This window comes from Canis lupus, chromosome 18 (assembly GCF_048164855.1).
Source record: "Canis lupus baileyi chromosome 18, mCanLup2.hap1, whole genome shotgun sequence".
Classification (NCBI taxonomy): domain Eukaryota; kingdom Metazoa; phylum Chordata; class Mammalia; order Carnivora; family Canidae; genus Canis; species Canis lupus.
Genome location: NC_132855.1, coordinates 5,976,754 through 5,993,423, shown reverse-complemented (window position 1 = coordinate 5,993,423; position 16,670 = coordinate 5,976,754). Strand labels below are relative to the sequence as shown.

Genomic DNA, 16,670 nt, shown 5'->3' with positions numbered 1-16,670 from the left:
CACACAATGTATGTATACACAAAAAACTGACGTTTAAAAGATTACTTTTTTTCCCTTTGGGGTATTTATTCATTTAAATGTGGTAAACTAGATTTTTCCAGTTTTAAGACACACATCATTGCTCTCCCTCTTTATTTTATTTGCAAAAGCTGGGCTATGAGGTTTGAATGACAAATATTGAATAGGGAAGTCCCACTGAGTTATTATTATTTTTGTTCTATTATGAGTGAATAAAAAAAATAATGTGTTGGGCGGGAGTAGAATGTCCCTTGTCCTTGGCCAGCTGGCTTATAACTTAAGTAGAAAAGATAAAGCACAAAATAGAGATGGTAACTTATAAATACTTTAGTACCATATACTTTATATGCACATGATCTATTTAGTACTAAACTAACAAAAACAGTTATTGATTTAATGTAAACACTGCAATAAATAACCAAGGGAATCCTCACTTTTTGATAGAAAAATCCCAATAAAATATTTTTAACAATTTTTTTTTTACTAAAGAGAGTATAACAATATTTTTACTCTATCCAGAGCACCAAAAACTATCTTGTAAGTAAACAAGCTTGTCTGTACAGCAGATTATATATTATGCATTTCAAAGCTCAATTTCTACATACCTTGTTTTATTGCCTATTACTTTATAAAGTTTATTCAGTATTTAAGGTGGTTTCATCTCCAAACACTGAAGTAATTCCAAAATGCACTTGCTCACCAGTTTTAACTCGGCAGTGTCTCTAACCTCCAAGAGAGCCACGATTTTCTCCTTCTACTTCATCATTTTCTTTTCCTTAAAAACTGGCAAACAATAGCTGAGAGGACTGCACAGAAAACTCTGTGCCAAGGTGAACTTTGGCTCCCTTGGACTTTAAGACTAATCTGGTCTAGGCTGTGATTGACAAAAGCTTGCTTGTTGATGTTATGCAGTCCTCTCAAGTTCCAACCAAGCACAAGGGGTTGTTAATATTTACTCAGTCCTCGTCTCTGGAATGGTCTTGAACTATAACAGTTTACTGAGATTGCCAAATGCCACCAGCATTTACAGACACCTGATTGAGAAAAGAGCTATGGAGGATAAAAGATATGAGTTACTATGCACAACCACATCTCGTAAGGGAAGGGGTGAAACCAAGACCAACTGGTGGAAATTATAGGGAAACAGATCTAAACTCTTAGGCCAAGCAATCATTCCGCTGGAGTGGCAGAGAATCAGATCAGTCTAAGGTCCCGTCAACTCTTATGATTCTACAGTTCTAGGAATCAGCTTCCTTCTGAGGCTTCTGGGACAGGAGGAGGAGGAGGAGGAGGATTGCTGCTGTCTCTAGTATCATACACGACTGGATTTCAAACCCTACCCTGCCATTCACTAACTGCATGACTTGAACAAATTAGTGAACTTCTCTAAGCCTCCTTCCTCATTTATAAAGTGAAAATAGGTAATACTAGTCTCTATCCCATAGGTTTGTTGTGATGATCAATGCAATTTTTCACTAAATATGTTCTGCACAATCCTTGTCATGTAGCAAGTACCTAAGGCACGGTAGCTTTTATTATGGTTGTTATCCTTGTTGCTACTGCTTTTTTTCCCATTAAAAATTTTTTAAGTACTAATGTATGATGGGAATCATTTTTTCAATACTATGTGTGTATTTTTTTTACAAGATTGTATTTATTTATTTATTCATGAGAGACACAGAGAGAGAGAGAGAGTCAGAGACACAGGCAGAGGGAGAAGCAGGCTCCATGCAGGGAGCCCGACGTTGGACTCGATCCCGGGTGTCCAGGATCACACTCTGGGCTGAAAGTGGTGCTAAACCACTGAGCCACCCAGGGATCCCTACGTGTGTATTTTGAAGTGTTTATTTCACATGCATTTGCTGAACACCTACGATGTGCTAGGGATGGTGCCAGTGCCAGGTGCTGACGATATAATAATGAAGAGGTCACAGCTTTAGGGTCCAGGGACACAGAAGTGAACAAAATGGACAAAACTGTTATATTCAAGGAGTTTACATTCTAGGGGTGGGAGCATACAATAAATAAGTAGATAAAATAATAATTCTAATCATACGAGTCAGAGGTTATCAAAATTTGATATTGATTTTGGGAATGATGAGATGGGATCTTTTAGCTAGGCTGTTTGTGGAAGGCCTCTCTGACAAGGTGGCATTGTCTAAAGGTTGGAAACATAAAGGGGCAGCCGTGTGAAGTTCTGGGACAAAGTATTCCAAGCCACAAAAGGAAGTTCAATGGCCCTAAGATGATAGTCTGCATGTCATGTTCAGGGAGCAAGAAGAAGGCTATAGAGGCCAGAGCCTAAAGTTAAAGGGAAATGCTGACAATGGTAAAGTGTCTGGATTATATTCTGAGGATTTTAGGAAGTTAATAGCATGTGAAGCAAGGAGAAACAGGATCTGATTTTTGCTTTGTGCAGAGCATTCTGGCTACTGCATGAACAGCTGTAAGGGGGCAAGAAGTAGCAGGGAAGTTTGGCTGCAGTCAGTTTCTGAGGTTCAAGTGAGAGATAATGGCAGTCTGGAAAAGCGTTTTAATGGAGATGCTGATAAGCTGTGAGATTCAGATAATCTCGGATGCTCCTTAGGACATATTGATAGATGTGCAGATGTCTGAGTAAGAGAGAGAAGAAAGATGACTCTTGGAGTGGGGGTGCTAGATAAACCAAAAGGAGATTGGGATAGGTGTGGGGGGGAGGACAGAGACTTTTTGTTAGTCATATTGTTTGAGATGTCTGTTAGGAGCATAAAAGACAACAAGCAGGAGGATATACAAGCATAGAGGGGAGAGATCGGCTGGAGAAGGGTGGAGGTCACCCGTAGGATGTATTGATACATGAGAAAAGAGGGCTGAAGTCCTAGCCTTGGTACACATGAGCATTTAGACATCTGTTAGAAGAGAAAGAACCAGCAAGGTAATAGAAAACCAGAAAAGGTGGTGCCATAGAATCCCAGATGGTACTTTAAGAAGGAAGAGTGGTCAACCATGGCAAATACCACCAAGAAGCCAAGTCAGGTGAGAATGGAGAACTTACTGCTGGCTTCTGCTTCGGTTGGCTTGAAGAGCTCCTTTAGAATTGTGAGGACGACAGCTCTGTTGGAGACTAGAAAACAGGAGGGGAGCAAATGGTGGCAGAGTGAGGATAGAAGCAAGAAGTTCTTTTGTGTGTGAGTCAGTCATGACATAATATGGCAGCCAGACAGAAAATGTGTTCAAAGGGAGTTTGGGGGTTTGGTTTTATTTTTAGGGAGTGTTACTAAAGACCAGTGTAAGACTGATACTTATAACCCAATAGATCAGAATAGACTGATTATGTAGGAGAGGGAGTCACTACTTAGAGAAGCAAAGTCCTTGAGAAGGTAAGAAGGAGTGAGATCTGGAGCACACGTGGTGGGCTGGCTTTAGATCGTGAGCTGGAGCAATTATTCTAATTATTCTATAGAAGAGATGGTGGAAGAAATGAAAACAGATACAGGTGGTTTCGTATAACTGGAGATGCCGAGTAATGAATGAGTTCCAATAGCGTTGCATACATTTGCTCTTTGAAATACACTGTAAAAGAGAAATCGGCTGAAAAAGGAAGAATGGGCAATGAATTGTGGAGATTTGAAGTGAAAAGAGAAGGAATTTTTAAAAAATGGTCTCAGTTAATGGGAATATTTACCAGGGAATAGCTGTGAATTCCCACAGTGGTGGTAAAAGGCCCTGTGACATTTTGGTGATGTACTTGAGGTGAAAACTATGAGAAATGTGGTGAAATTTTATCCATTAAGTGGCTCAGGTTGAGTTGTGGAGTAAGATGAGAGAAGTTTAATCAGGTTGGGGCTTTGCTAGGGAAGTAAAATGAAAAAAAAAAAATCACCAAAAAAAACCCAGAGATATGTTAGGAGTGTTTGCAAGAGGATTGGTTATAGTGCTTGACCAAAGACTCTAGACATTTTCAAAATGTTGCAAGTGCAGAGTCATAGCTATTGAAAATAGTGATAGAGTGCATCGATTTAGAGCTTGAACAATTGGTGAAATAAGAAAACTACAGAAGCACTCAGCAAATAGAATGCAATGGTCAAAAGTGAAATAAAAACATTAGGGGATAGAAAAAAATGGCAATAACAAGATCTAGGATATCATCATGCAAAGGGGGGGCTAAATGGGGAAGAGAAAAATGCACTGACGCTAAAGGGACTGAGAAACTGACCGGTTAGGGTTTTGTCGAAAGCATGACTGATTTGGCTGAAGGTTTCCTGCACTTTAGCTCCTCGCCATCTAGTTTATATAGTTGCATTGAGAAGAAACTGAGAGGTAGCCAATAGAAATCGAGAGGTAACTTCTTAATTTTTCTGCTTCCAGTCACTCATCACTCAGCATTCATTTCTGGGTGGGAAAGACCCAGGCTGAATTGATCTGTGAAGACCTTGCACTAGTTCATTCAAGCTGGATAAATTGGAAGGCCCACCACAAGGGGTCCAAGGCTCCCCTCAGCAGCTTCCAAGTTTCCCATCAACAGAAGTTATATCATGACTTGTAGCTAAGCCTGTAGGCCGTGGTCCCGAGATGAATCTTAGCTCGGTGAGATCCAAGGCTTTCTCTCACACCACTGCCAGAGCCTGTCCCCATGACTAAGCACTCAATAGACGGCTCCTGAGATTCCATCGATCTCCACAAGAACTAGAGAAAATGTATGTAAAATGCATAGAAAAGTGAGCTTCAAATAATAGGTGAGAAATTAATGATAGTTATTGTGAATTAATAAATATCTCACTTTTGAAGCTCACCATAATGACATCTGTTGGTTTAGCCTCATTAGAATTCACTGACATTTATTTTGGTAACAACTCCTCTTCTCGTTCTCACTTAGTCTAGGGAATTTGTTGCGTGGGGCTGCTCAACTCTAAGACTCAGAGCAGCTGGCTGAGGCATAGATAAATGACAGGCGTTGCTCCAGTAAGAATCATCCCGGGGATTTAACTGGAACCAAGAGGAATGCTCTTCTTCCCTTAGGCCGCCAAGCCTGCCTGGAGTGTATTCATTAGGATGAATTTGGTTATAACAATCAGACACACTTAGCTTATCAAATAAAGGCAAAAAAAAAAAATCTTACATAATATGAAATCCACAGGCAAAGAATTTGCCAAGGGCATATAAGCAGCATTTCTTTTGGCTTTTCTTCTTCTTTTTTTTTTTTTTTTGTTTTGTTTTGTTTTGGTTTGGTTTGGTTTGGTTTGGTTTTCCTTAGTCTATTTAGCTTCTGGGCAATAAAATGACTACATAAGTCCCATTATCCTATAACGTCATGAAGAGGCAAAACCCTTCTCTTTCTTGGGGTCTACTTTAAAGACTTAAGGAAGTTCCCGGAAGGCAGCTCAACATGTCAAAATTGCAACACGAGCCCATTCTTAAAGCTGTCTCTGGTAGGGGAAGTGGGGCCACCAGGATTGACTTCAATTAATCAGAAAATTCTCTTCCTTGTGCAGAAGTAGGTGTTTGCCAAAAAACCCAAAGCTGACAAACAAACAAACAAAAAAAACAACGAAAACAAAAACAAACTGGGTTGGCAAGAAGGAAGTATGTGCATAGCTAGGAACAGGCCATGACAGTGTTTGCTCAATGGCTGGGAATAGAGCCAGCACAGAAGAAAACAAGGGCGAAGTTTCGGGGGGCTGCCCACATGGGGCACTACTTAGGAATCTACACAGCACATGAACCAACAAACTTCTCTCATGTTTAAGCCCCAGATGAGCCAGTTTCTACCATCTGTACCAAAAGTTCACTGGCTAACACGCTCACTCAAAGCATTCTTCTGAATCCAACAGGTCTTTATTTTTATCCACATGAACTACAAAAATCCTTCAGAGTCTCCTCTGTTCTATCAGCCATTCTTAAACATCCTTTTCCCCCCTCCCCTCTTGCTTTTTCTTATGTTCAAGACTTGCTACTTTTCTGTGTCCTTGGCTGCCTCTTAGAACCTTAACTATCCCTCATAACTATATTTCAAACATCTTTTCCTAAAGCATTTACAAAAAAAAAAAATATATCAATTTAATATGGTTTCTCCTTCACTCAAACTCCAGAGCAACTCTCTGACTAATATTTCAATGTACACATGTAGTATACTAAGATTTAATATAAAACAGCCTTGTAGGGACGCCTGGGTGGCTCAGCAGTTGAGCGTCTGCCTTCGGCCCAGGATGTGATCCTGGGCTCCCGGGATCGAGTCCCATGTCGGGCTCCCCACAGGGAGCCTGCTTCTCCCTCTGCCTGGGTCTTTACCTCTTTCTCTGTGTCTCTCACGAATAAATAAATAAAATCTTAAAAAAAACCAGCCTTGGAGATAAATATTTTAATAATTCTTGTAATGTAGAAGAAAGCTGAGAGGTTAAGTGACTTGCACAGTGTCTAGATTGGAACCTGGGTTTAAGACCAAAATCCACACTCTCCCTCCCTGACTCTCAGGTACACCTCACTCCCCCACCCCACTATCCTGTGACCTCTTGGCTTGTGAATTGTGTCTTATTCTACTTCAGTTTCCTATGGCACGTGTATTATGCTTTGCACACAATACATATAGAATCACTATATTTGGTTAACTAAACTCTTTGGTTTTGCGATTGGTCAACACACAGATATTTCTTTGTGTAAGTGCAGGTAGGCCAGTAGTATCTATCTTTTTAAAAGTACATCCTAGATATCAAAAGTAAATTCCAGATAGTTATTGCCACTAATTTGTCCTGAGTCATCCATTCTATGCAGCCTCTACAGAACAAGCACAATCGTTTAACAAAGAGAATGTTTCTGTACCCAATTTTAATGAGTACCACATAGAAAGAAAAGATTGCAGGAAATTAATATCATTTACTGAAACCCAGAAGCTGAATACTAGTTAAGACAATAGTATCTTCATGCTGTGAAATTAGGCAGGGAGAAATTATCATTAATAATATATTTATCTAGAGAATTAGTCAGATTTCATATAACTATGCTGCTTGAAATCTGAAGACAGAAGACGTAGAAAGAATTGTCAGTCCATCCTAAAAAAAATAGAATAAAATAAAAATAAAACTTGCAAAAAGACTAGGTTTTAAATCTCATTTGACCTTTGTCAGATAATGCCAGTATTAGTGACCTGTCCTATGAGCTCTTGGATACCAGAGAAAAGGAGGAAAGAGATACTTCTTTCTAGATATTGTGTCTGGAACAAAAGAAATAAAAGAGAAAAAAGTAATTTTTTCTTAAGGTCTTAACTTTATATGTTCATCATTCACGTATCCCAGCTCATTGATTTACTGATGAAAAATATCTGTATCACATAATATAGTCAAAATGTATTTTCTTTAAATGAAATGTCTAAAATAACAATTCAATCACAATCTTTCATATTTTTTCTCATTTTTCTAAAAGATCTAAGACAATAAGCAAACCAACAATAACCCTTCAAAGTACATGAAAAGACTTCGCACACGCTTTACAAATAACATTTTTAGTGATTAATAAATGAGCAATGAGGAGGTAACAGCAATCAAACAGGAGATAAGAAACCATCCGTTCATTACGTGTCATTCCAGGAATTTGTGCTGATTGCAACATAGATGTCTGTCCGCATGCCTTCAAGTAGGGTGAGGCCTGTTCTACTTAAGTTCATCTTTGATCTCAGGTTATTGGTCCTAAAGTAAAGTCATATTTTTTGTTATAATTTTTTCGTCTCTACAAGGTGTAGAGCCTCTGAATCTGATGGTCCAGTTGTGGTAAAATGGTACCAGTTGTGGTAAAAAAAGTTTAGCCATTAGCTCATGAGGGTGTTTTGATTGTGTGCTGTGTTTCAGGAAATCTGAAAATTAAATCTATAAATGCTATAACATTTATAACTGATTAGAATGCTATAACAGATTAGAATATATAATTAGATGGATGTTTATAGGGATTAAATAGATAGATGGAGAGAATATCACAAGCCCTATCATCTTCCCAATAACATTACATAATCTTTTTTCTGCACCAATAATATTTCCTAATATTCAGCTGTTATCTTGTGACTGCATCAAAAGCGTAGAAAAAGATACCATTTACTAATCAAATTGAATGTCTTTTCCTTATCATCAGATGCCATTATTTATCTCAATCTCATTGACCTCCTCGGGTCTGGAAACACTTACTGTTCTTTGCAATAGCAGAGGAGAGTCTGTTCCTTCCTCTTTAAAACTTGATTCCATACCGATTATATCCTCAATAACGTCTTCCATCTAGCAAAATATAATACATTTAGAATACTGTGCATAATGATAAGAGTTGTGCTTCAGCCTAATTCAGAGAGAAAAAAATTTAGCAATCTTTAAAAGTTTTAAGGGATATTTAAATTAAGGTTATATGTATATCAAAACCCAGAATACTTCAGAACTTAAAATGAAGAAATCCTGCCACTCTTTGATCTGTGCTCCTTTTCCATGCATTTGCTTCCACCAGCTGGCAGGTGATGGCTGGGCCAACCACCCTGGGCTACTCCTTGGAAATCAGTATCTATATAAATAGAGTGGTTATCATGAGGTGCCTCAAGCCAGAGCCCATGTACTTAACATGTAGAGAGATGACTTCCTACAAACTTTATTTTCCTTTTGAAATGTTTTGATTGCATCTTATAGGTGGATATTCAAACAGCAGTGGTCAAACCAGCTGATTGGTCTACATGGAAACAAACTACGTGGAAACACACTATCCAACTTCCCCTAATGGCTAATAATAATAATAGCAATATCAACAAACAACAACAATCACCGACCCCTTAAATAGTAACAATAGCAGACGCATACAGTGCGGGGACGGGAGATGAGCCAGGCACTTTCTGTGTGCTTCACATACACCAGCACATTTAACCTTCACAACAAATAGGAAGTGGATACCATCATTACCTCTGTTGTACAAATGAGGAAACTGAGGGGAAGAAATGTGCAATAACTTGTTACAAAGCTCGTGAGTGACAAAGGCAGGATTGAAATTCTGGAAAATGGGCCCTAAAGTCCTACTTTATTTTTTGTCTATTTTATTTAAAAATATTTTACTGATTTATTCATGAGAGACACACACAGAGAGAGAGAGAGAGAGAGAGAGAGGCAGAGACATAGGCAGAGGGAGAAGCAGGCTCCATGCAGGGAGCCCAACGTGGGACTTGATCTCAGGACCCTGGGATCATGCCCTGAGCCAAAGGCAGATGCTCAACCACTGAGCCACCAGGCGTCCCCTAAAATCATACTTTAAATCAGCTTTTTACTCCCTTTCTCAAATTCCTTTCTAAAATAGCCTTCCTTCCTTTCTCTACTTTAGTTGGAGAAGATTTTAAATGTTTGCCTTTAAAAAAACAGAGGGAGGTAAGCCATTGAGACTGTTAGCCTTAGAGGAAAAATGGAGGGAGTTAGTGGAGGGAGGTGAGTGGAGGATGACCAAATGGGGGGTGGAGGTGAAGGTGGGCACTTGTGATGAGCAGTGGGTGTTGTATGTGAGTGTGAATCGCTAAATTCTATTCCTGAAACCAATGTTACACTAATGTTAGCTAACTAGAATTTAAATAAAGACTTGAAACAAAAAAAAAAAAGACTTGAAACAACAAGAAATAGTTCCTCATCAAACTTTAAATAAATAAATAAATAAATAAATAAATAAATAAATAAATAAATAAATAAAAAAAAGCTTGTATTTTAAAAATAGTCTGATTGTTCCCCCCTCTCCCCATTCCCTCTCTGGCTCTCGCTCTCCTCTCTCCCATTATATTCTCTTCAATGAAATTTTAAAATATGGTGTAGACTCCAAGATAATGAGAATGCTGAATTTATACAGCTGTAGTACTCTGAATTTCCTATAACATGTGCAGAAACAATGAGGATAAACTTGGAGAGATAGATAAAAACATTTTATGATTCTGTTAATGTTATCTTCTACGCAAGATTTCTGAGAACCTTAGAGAATCAAATATTCAGACTTCCACTAAGATACTCCTTAAGTTGATATGCCAAAAAATTGGAACGCGCTTTAGCATTAATTTAACAAAAATTTGTGGAGCAGTATTTATTGCAGGACCACGTTGTAAGTACTAGAACGATAAAAGCAAGCAGCACAAAGTCTCTGCCCTCTTGGAGCTCTAACACTAATGAGGAAAGAGACAATAAACGGCTTAATAACAAATGGTCTGAAGAAATTAAAGCAGGTGGGGGAGAGAGCTTGACGGGGATGAGTGTTGCACTAGAAATGGTCAGAGAAGGGCTTACTGATATTTGAAAAAAAGACATGAACAACATGGCAATGAGTAGTTTTGGAAAGGAAGCAAAAATGTCAAAGATCTTAAGGTTGGAACGTGAAGGTTAGTCAATGGGAAGGGAGCAGGAGATAAGTTTGAGACGAAGTTGAAAAGTATGCTCTGTAGGTTGCAAAGCCCTCTAGCCCAGTGGTGTCCCCCAACAATTTCTGCAAGCATAGGAATGTCCTACATCCGCACAGTCTAATACCATAGCAACTAACCACATGTGGCTACTGAGCACTTGAAATGTAGCTAGTTTAACTGAGGGATTAAATCTTCCTTTCTCAAGTTTTTATTCAAATTCCCAGGCTCAGAATTAAGTTTTTTTTTTTATCTCATTCAATTTTTAAAGGCTTTATTGAATTTGAATTAATTTAACATTACATTTTAAATAGCCACATGTGGTTCGCGAGTACCATCTTCAAGGGTGCGGGCTCTTGACAATGGTCTGGATTTTTTAAATAATTAATTAATTTTAATTTTTAAATTTGAGTACAGTTGACACACAATGCTACATTAGCTTCTGGTGTACAACGCAGTGATTTGATGAGTCTATATGTTATGCTATGCTCACCGCAAGTGTAGCTACCATCTGTCACTATGCAACACTATTATAATACCATCGAGGGCATTCCCTATGCTGGGCCTTTATTCCCATGATTTATTCATTCTATGACTGAAAGCCTGTACTTCACACTCCTCATCACCCGCTTTGCCTATTCTCCACTCCTATTCCCTCTGGCAATCATAAGTTTGTTCTCTGTATTTATAGGTCTGATTATGCTTTTTTTGTTTGTTTATTCATTTGTTTTGTTTTTTGGATTCCACATATGGTCTGGACATTAGACGTTATTGCATGTGCATAGAGACATTGTTAAAGGATCTAGGGTAATAAATATGCATATTTTGTTTCTTTTGTTTAGCATAGTCCATGAAAGTTTTAAAATATGTTCTTGATTGTTACTAAACTCAAAGTTTAATTTCATGATGTTTCTCTCATTCTCATTTATCGTTAATGGACAAACAAATTTGTACTGGATAAATGTAAAGAAGACCTGAGGAAAGAAGGATGCTAAACACAATTTACGATAAATGCTTTTCTTTGGAGTATCTCTAGAAGTTTCACCAAAATTATATATATATCATTTTTCCCCTTTCTTCCCAGAAACTTGCATCCTAAATGACTCACTCTCCTGCATCTTTAATTTTTCCCTGTTGTCAATAAACATAGGTTTCTCCTATTTCACTAGAAACCCTTTCTTTCCTACATGTGAAAACCCACCCTCCTTGGAGGCTCTTCTTTGCTTCTCTAACACATCTATCCTTCATTTTTGTCACCCACTGACTTGACTATTTTTGCCTCCAATTTATTAAAGACATTGGTTCCTCCATTATCCTAAATTGATTTTAATAGCTAAAATCCATTCAAAACCTTCCTTCATAGCTTCCAGGAATGTTCAAAATTAATCAAACCTAGGAATCCAGTTGTTGTCTCTAAAAAGACAATAAACACAACACTTTATATCAGATGAAACAGAAATAATATATTAGACAAAAGAAGAATTACAGATCAGCAGAATAAGCATCTTCAAAATGGTAAATGAAGATAATAAAATAAGAAGCAAATTATTTTAACTAAAATAAAAATGGAGATAATAGGTATGTGAACTATGAGATTTGAAGGCAATAGAACATTTATAAGATTTGACACGTTTAAAAATAAATATCTACAAAAGACCAACAATGAAAGTTTTCAACAGCACTGGGTACACGAAGAAAATGGGATAATAATTGAAGTATTAAAGGTAAAGAACTGGGGACCCCTGGGTGTCTCAGTGGTTTAGCACCTGCCTTTGGCCCAGGGCGAGTCCCACGTCCGGCTCCCTGCGTGGAGCCTGCTTCTCCCTCTGCCTGTGTCTCTGCCTCTCTCTCTCTCTGTCTCTCATGAATGAATGAAAAATAATAAAATAAAATAAATAAAATAAAATAAAATAAAATAAAATAAAATAAAATAAAATAAAAAGGTAAAGAACGTTGAACCTGGACATTTATAACCAGTAAAATATCCTTTAAGTATGTGGGGTGAAATAAGGTTGTTCTAAGGAAAAAAAAAATTGTTCTAAGGCAGAACTCAGAAGTTTTAAGGCAAAAAGCCTTTGAAAAACTCTTCCAGGAGGTACTGCAGTTAGATGATAAACATGACTATGAAATCTGGGGCACCTGGGTGGCTCAGTGGGTGAGCATCTGGCTTTGGCTCAGGTTGTGATCCCGGGGTCCTGGCATTGAGTCCTGCATCAGGCTCCTTGTAGGGAGCCTGCTTCTCCCTCTGCCTGTGTCTCTGCCTCTCTCTGTGTGTCTCTCATAAATAAATAAATAAAATCTTGGGTAAAAAAACCTATAAAATCTATACAAAATATAAGAAAAATGAATAAATAGGGGTGCTTGGGTAGCTCAGTTGGTTGAGTGTCCAATTCTTGATTTCTGCTCAGGTCATGATCTCAGGGTTGTGAGATCAAGCCCCATGTGGGGGCTCCCTGCTCAGTGGAGAGTCTACTTTTCTCTTCCTGCCCCCCCCCATAGGCATATGCACATGTGTGCGCAAGTGCTCTCTTTTTGTCAAATAAATAAATCTTTAAAAAAAAGAAAAAGAAAAATGAGTGAATAAAAGTAAAAATTCTGTGGCCTAAACAAGAATATAGATAGACAGAGAGATGAGGGAGGGAGGGAGGGAGAGAGGGAGGGGGAGAGGGGGAGAGAGAGAGAGAGAGAGAGAGAGATACTATAAATCTCAATACAGGGAGATAAGTGAGAACAAGAAGATAAGACCATATTCAGGAAGATTTTTACTTGAGGGTATGACATAGACCTAGTTAAACAATGATATAGATGCAGAAAAATATAACTATGTACCTTAAAAAGTTAGAGCAACAAAAAAATAAAAGAGAGAAAAACTTAACCTGTTCAATGGAGGATAGAAAAAAATGGCAAATAATGAAACATAGGCATTTTAAAACATTAAAAAGGTAATAAATCCTAATGGTAATAACAAGAATGTAAGTGAACTAACATACTACTTCAAGAATCTAGGTATTGTATCATTAATTAAAATAAAAAAAGAGAGAAAGCTGAAAATAAAGTGAAAAGATGTACCACAAATATGACCAAAAGGAAATCACAGTTGCAATGCTATGCCTAATGGCTGTATAAAATTCAAGATAAAATCTTAAAGGAAAAGTAATACCAAATGAACAGAAATTCACGTGCCCTTAAAAATACCTACAGCAACAACTTGTCAGAATTCTACAGAAAAATAAATTAACAATTGTAGTTGAATATTTTAACTTGCCTCTCTCAAAATCATAAATCTGAATTTAGCCTTCTCTTTGCTTATTCTTTAGCCAGGCCTTGAGTCTTGTCATCCTCTAAACCACTCCATTTCTAAAATCCTAAATTCCATGATCTCACTCATCAGAACACAATCTTCCTTGTAGATCCAATCTAGACCCTGTTGCAGATCAAGTAAACCATTTTCAGTTTACGACTCTCTGTCTTTGCCTTATTATCTTTCCAGTCATCCCAAACATCCCAGGTTTCAACCTCTCCACCTCCTGTCAAATGGTTTCTGCCCACCATCCTGTTGAAATTCCTTTTGTTGTTATTTTCCTTGACTGCTTAACAGCCAGATTGAATAGATATGTATCAGCTCTTATTTCAGTAGACTTGGCTGCTACGCTTGAGTGTATAGTTTATTCCCTCCTTCTTTATCCTAATTCTTTCTTTGGCTTCGATGACACCCCGCTGGCTATCTTTTTTATTTTACCTTGACAGTCTCTCCTCTGTGACCACCCCCCCACTTCAATATTGCTGATGGCTCCATCCCATCCTTGGTTCCCTGCTCTCCCGACTTGACTATATTCATGATCTCCAGGAGCTCTCTTTCTCACTTGAGCTTTTAAGTATCCCCCATGTGCTGGCAACTCTCAAATCTCTTTTTCTGGTCTAGATTACTCTCCTCAAGGTGAACTTGGATCTCTAGCTGTTACTGGCATCTCCACATGGTGGTCTCCCACATACCTCAACTCTAACTCTCAGCTGGCCCTCTCCCTCCTGGATGCATTCCTCTTCTACATAGAGGACAGAATATTATGGTCAAATCTGATTATGTCACTCCAGCCCCCACAGTTAAACCTTTCAAGGATTTGAAATTGATTGACATGGATTCTGTGATTTGTCTATTGTTGTCATCTCTTGTCACCTTTTGTGCCACCTGCCTCTCTTTTTCTGCTCACCTCATTTTCTGCTGTTCTCCACCTTTATTCTTTTTTTAAAAATTTTTTTTAAGATTTGATCTATTTATTCATGAGAGACACAGGGAGAGAGAGAGAGAGGGAGGCAGAGACACAGGCAGAGACACAAGCAGGCTCCATGCAGGGAGCCCGACGTGGGACTCGATCCCAGGTCTCCAGGATCAGGCCCTGGGCCGAAGATGGCGCTAAACCGCTGAGCCACCTGGGCTGCCCCCTCCACCTTTATTCTTTACTCATGCTCCCTAATCTGTGTAAATGCCCCCACTAGGCACTTTCTCTAAGTCTTACTATGGACATTTCTGAATGAAAACAGCACTTTCATGCTCCTATCTATACCATTATCCTTTCTACATAATATTATAATTATTTGCTTTTTTTTCTCTTCCCCTCAACCTATAGCTTCTAGGAGGTACAGCAGATAAGAAAACAAGAAAATGAATAATTAAGAGATAGTATGTGCTGTGAAGATGCTGTGCTGAATAATACAATTTTTATCCACATGACACAGGTGTTACTATGAGAAGTCCGAGAATAAGTGCTCATCCACACAGGGAACCACTAGTAAAAGCTCCTTAGAGAAGAAACCTGAAATGGATTTTGAAGAGTTAGAATAATCTAGACAAATGGTGGAGACTGAATGAGTAGTTGATAAAGAAAGGACATAAGAAGAGAGAACCTGGTCACTGTGAGAATCACCATATGGCTGAACCCATATGGCTGAAGCACAGAGTGCAATGGGGCAGCTGAATGAGAAGTTGAGTCAGGAGGCCAGGGTTAAACAGGAAGGGTCTTGTGTGCCATGAATACAAATTTTATCCCGGAAAGGCCTAGGCTATAAAAAGTTTCTTTTGATTTTATATTTCACTGTGTCAGAGACCCTTAATCACCACGTTACTCCTAATACCAATTCCCAAATCCTGACTCTAAGGATGCTCTCACAGACTTATTCTGTGGTAGCTATGATTTCTGAGATCTTCTTTGAATTAATAAAATACTCTATGATGTCTCAGGAAGACAAGTGTAGGAGAAAGAAACACCAAAGGATGGCAACAGCCATCATCTCCTGAGCCCCCACTCTGCCTTTGTGTTAGGAACTTTAAAAATGCAAGCATCAAAACAACTCTTCAAGTTGTAGGAATGCTGGGAAGAGAGAGGTTAAAGACTGAGACCATGCAGCTAGTAAGTGGTGGTTCTAACCCCATATGGTCTGACTCTAAAGACTGCACACTTGGTGCTTTGTGACATGGACTCCTAGCATGAATCAAAGAATATTAGGAAATTGCAACAACATAGGATACATCTTAGCTATGAAAGATAACAAGGCTGTGCATGGTGGCAGTATGTGAAAATGTGCACGTGGTAAGTCGACTTCAAAGAGAACTCACACTGATTAAAACAATAACGCGTTGAATAAACTTATGATTAAACAGACATTAATGATAGAAGAAACTATATACACATAGTTGAAAGTATAATGGCTTAAAAAATAGAAAAATAATTTCTGTAACCAACGTGCACATTGCCCCTAGAGCTCTGCACCTCTTGGGGCTTTCAGCCCTTCTCAGCAACTCCTTTTGACTAGCACCACCTGAAAGACCACTAAAATCACATCAATTTCCTTTATAATGTAAAAACTATTATAAAAGAAAAGGTAAGCTGTGTGCCTAGGGAATAAAAACATTTACTAAGAAAAACTGAGAACACTGATATAGATATATTCCTTATCTTTTCTTATTTTTTAGAAAACATATTTCATAAGATACATAATAAGATCATTGTCTGGGTTTTGCCTGGAACTGACTGGCATATGCATATCCTTTGGGATTTGTTTTTTCCTTTAGAAATCAATCTTCCACACAATGCAATGAACTTTGGAAAGGTGGTTGTAAGATAAATTGTATGGGTTGAGTTCTAATATTTACTATACAGATGATTTTCATTCTACATATATTTTTATGCTCTTCATAGAGTGAATAGAGAAACTAACTCTACATTCATTTTTTAAAAAATTCTTTATATATCCACCTATTGACAGTTATCAGTAGATAACACATATAGAGATTTATGCT

General features: G+C 38.1%; 1 protein-coding gene across 19 annotated transcripts in view; it reads right to left on the bottom strand.

Moving 5' to 3' along the window:
• Positions 1–16,670, bottom strand: part of TFEC (transcription factor EC) — a 222,616-nt gene that overhangs the window by 26,841 nt on the left and 179,105 nt on the right. For 18 of the 19 annotated variants that reach the window (XM_072783351.1, XM_072783352.1, XM_072783355.1 and 15 more), the window contains one exon: positions 8,166–8,252. The exons of the other annotated variant lie outside the window; for it this stretch is intronic. In XM_072783351.1, the coding sequence (XP_072639452.1) occupies positions 8,166–8,252 (87 nt within the window). The remainder of the gene's footprint in view (positions 1–8,165; positions 8,253–16,670) is intronic. 19 annotated transcript variants of the gene reach the window in all.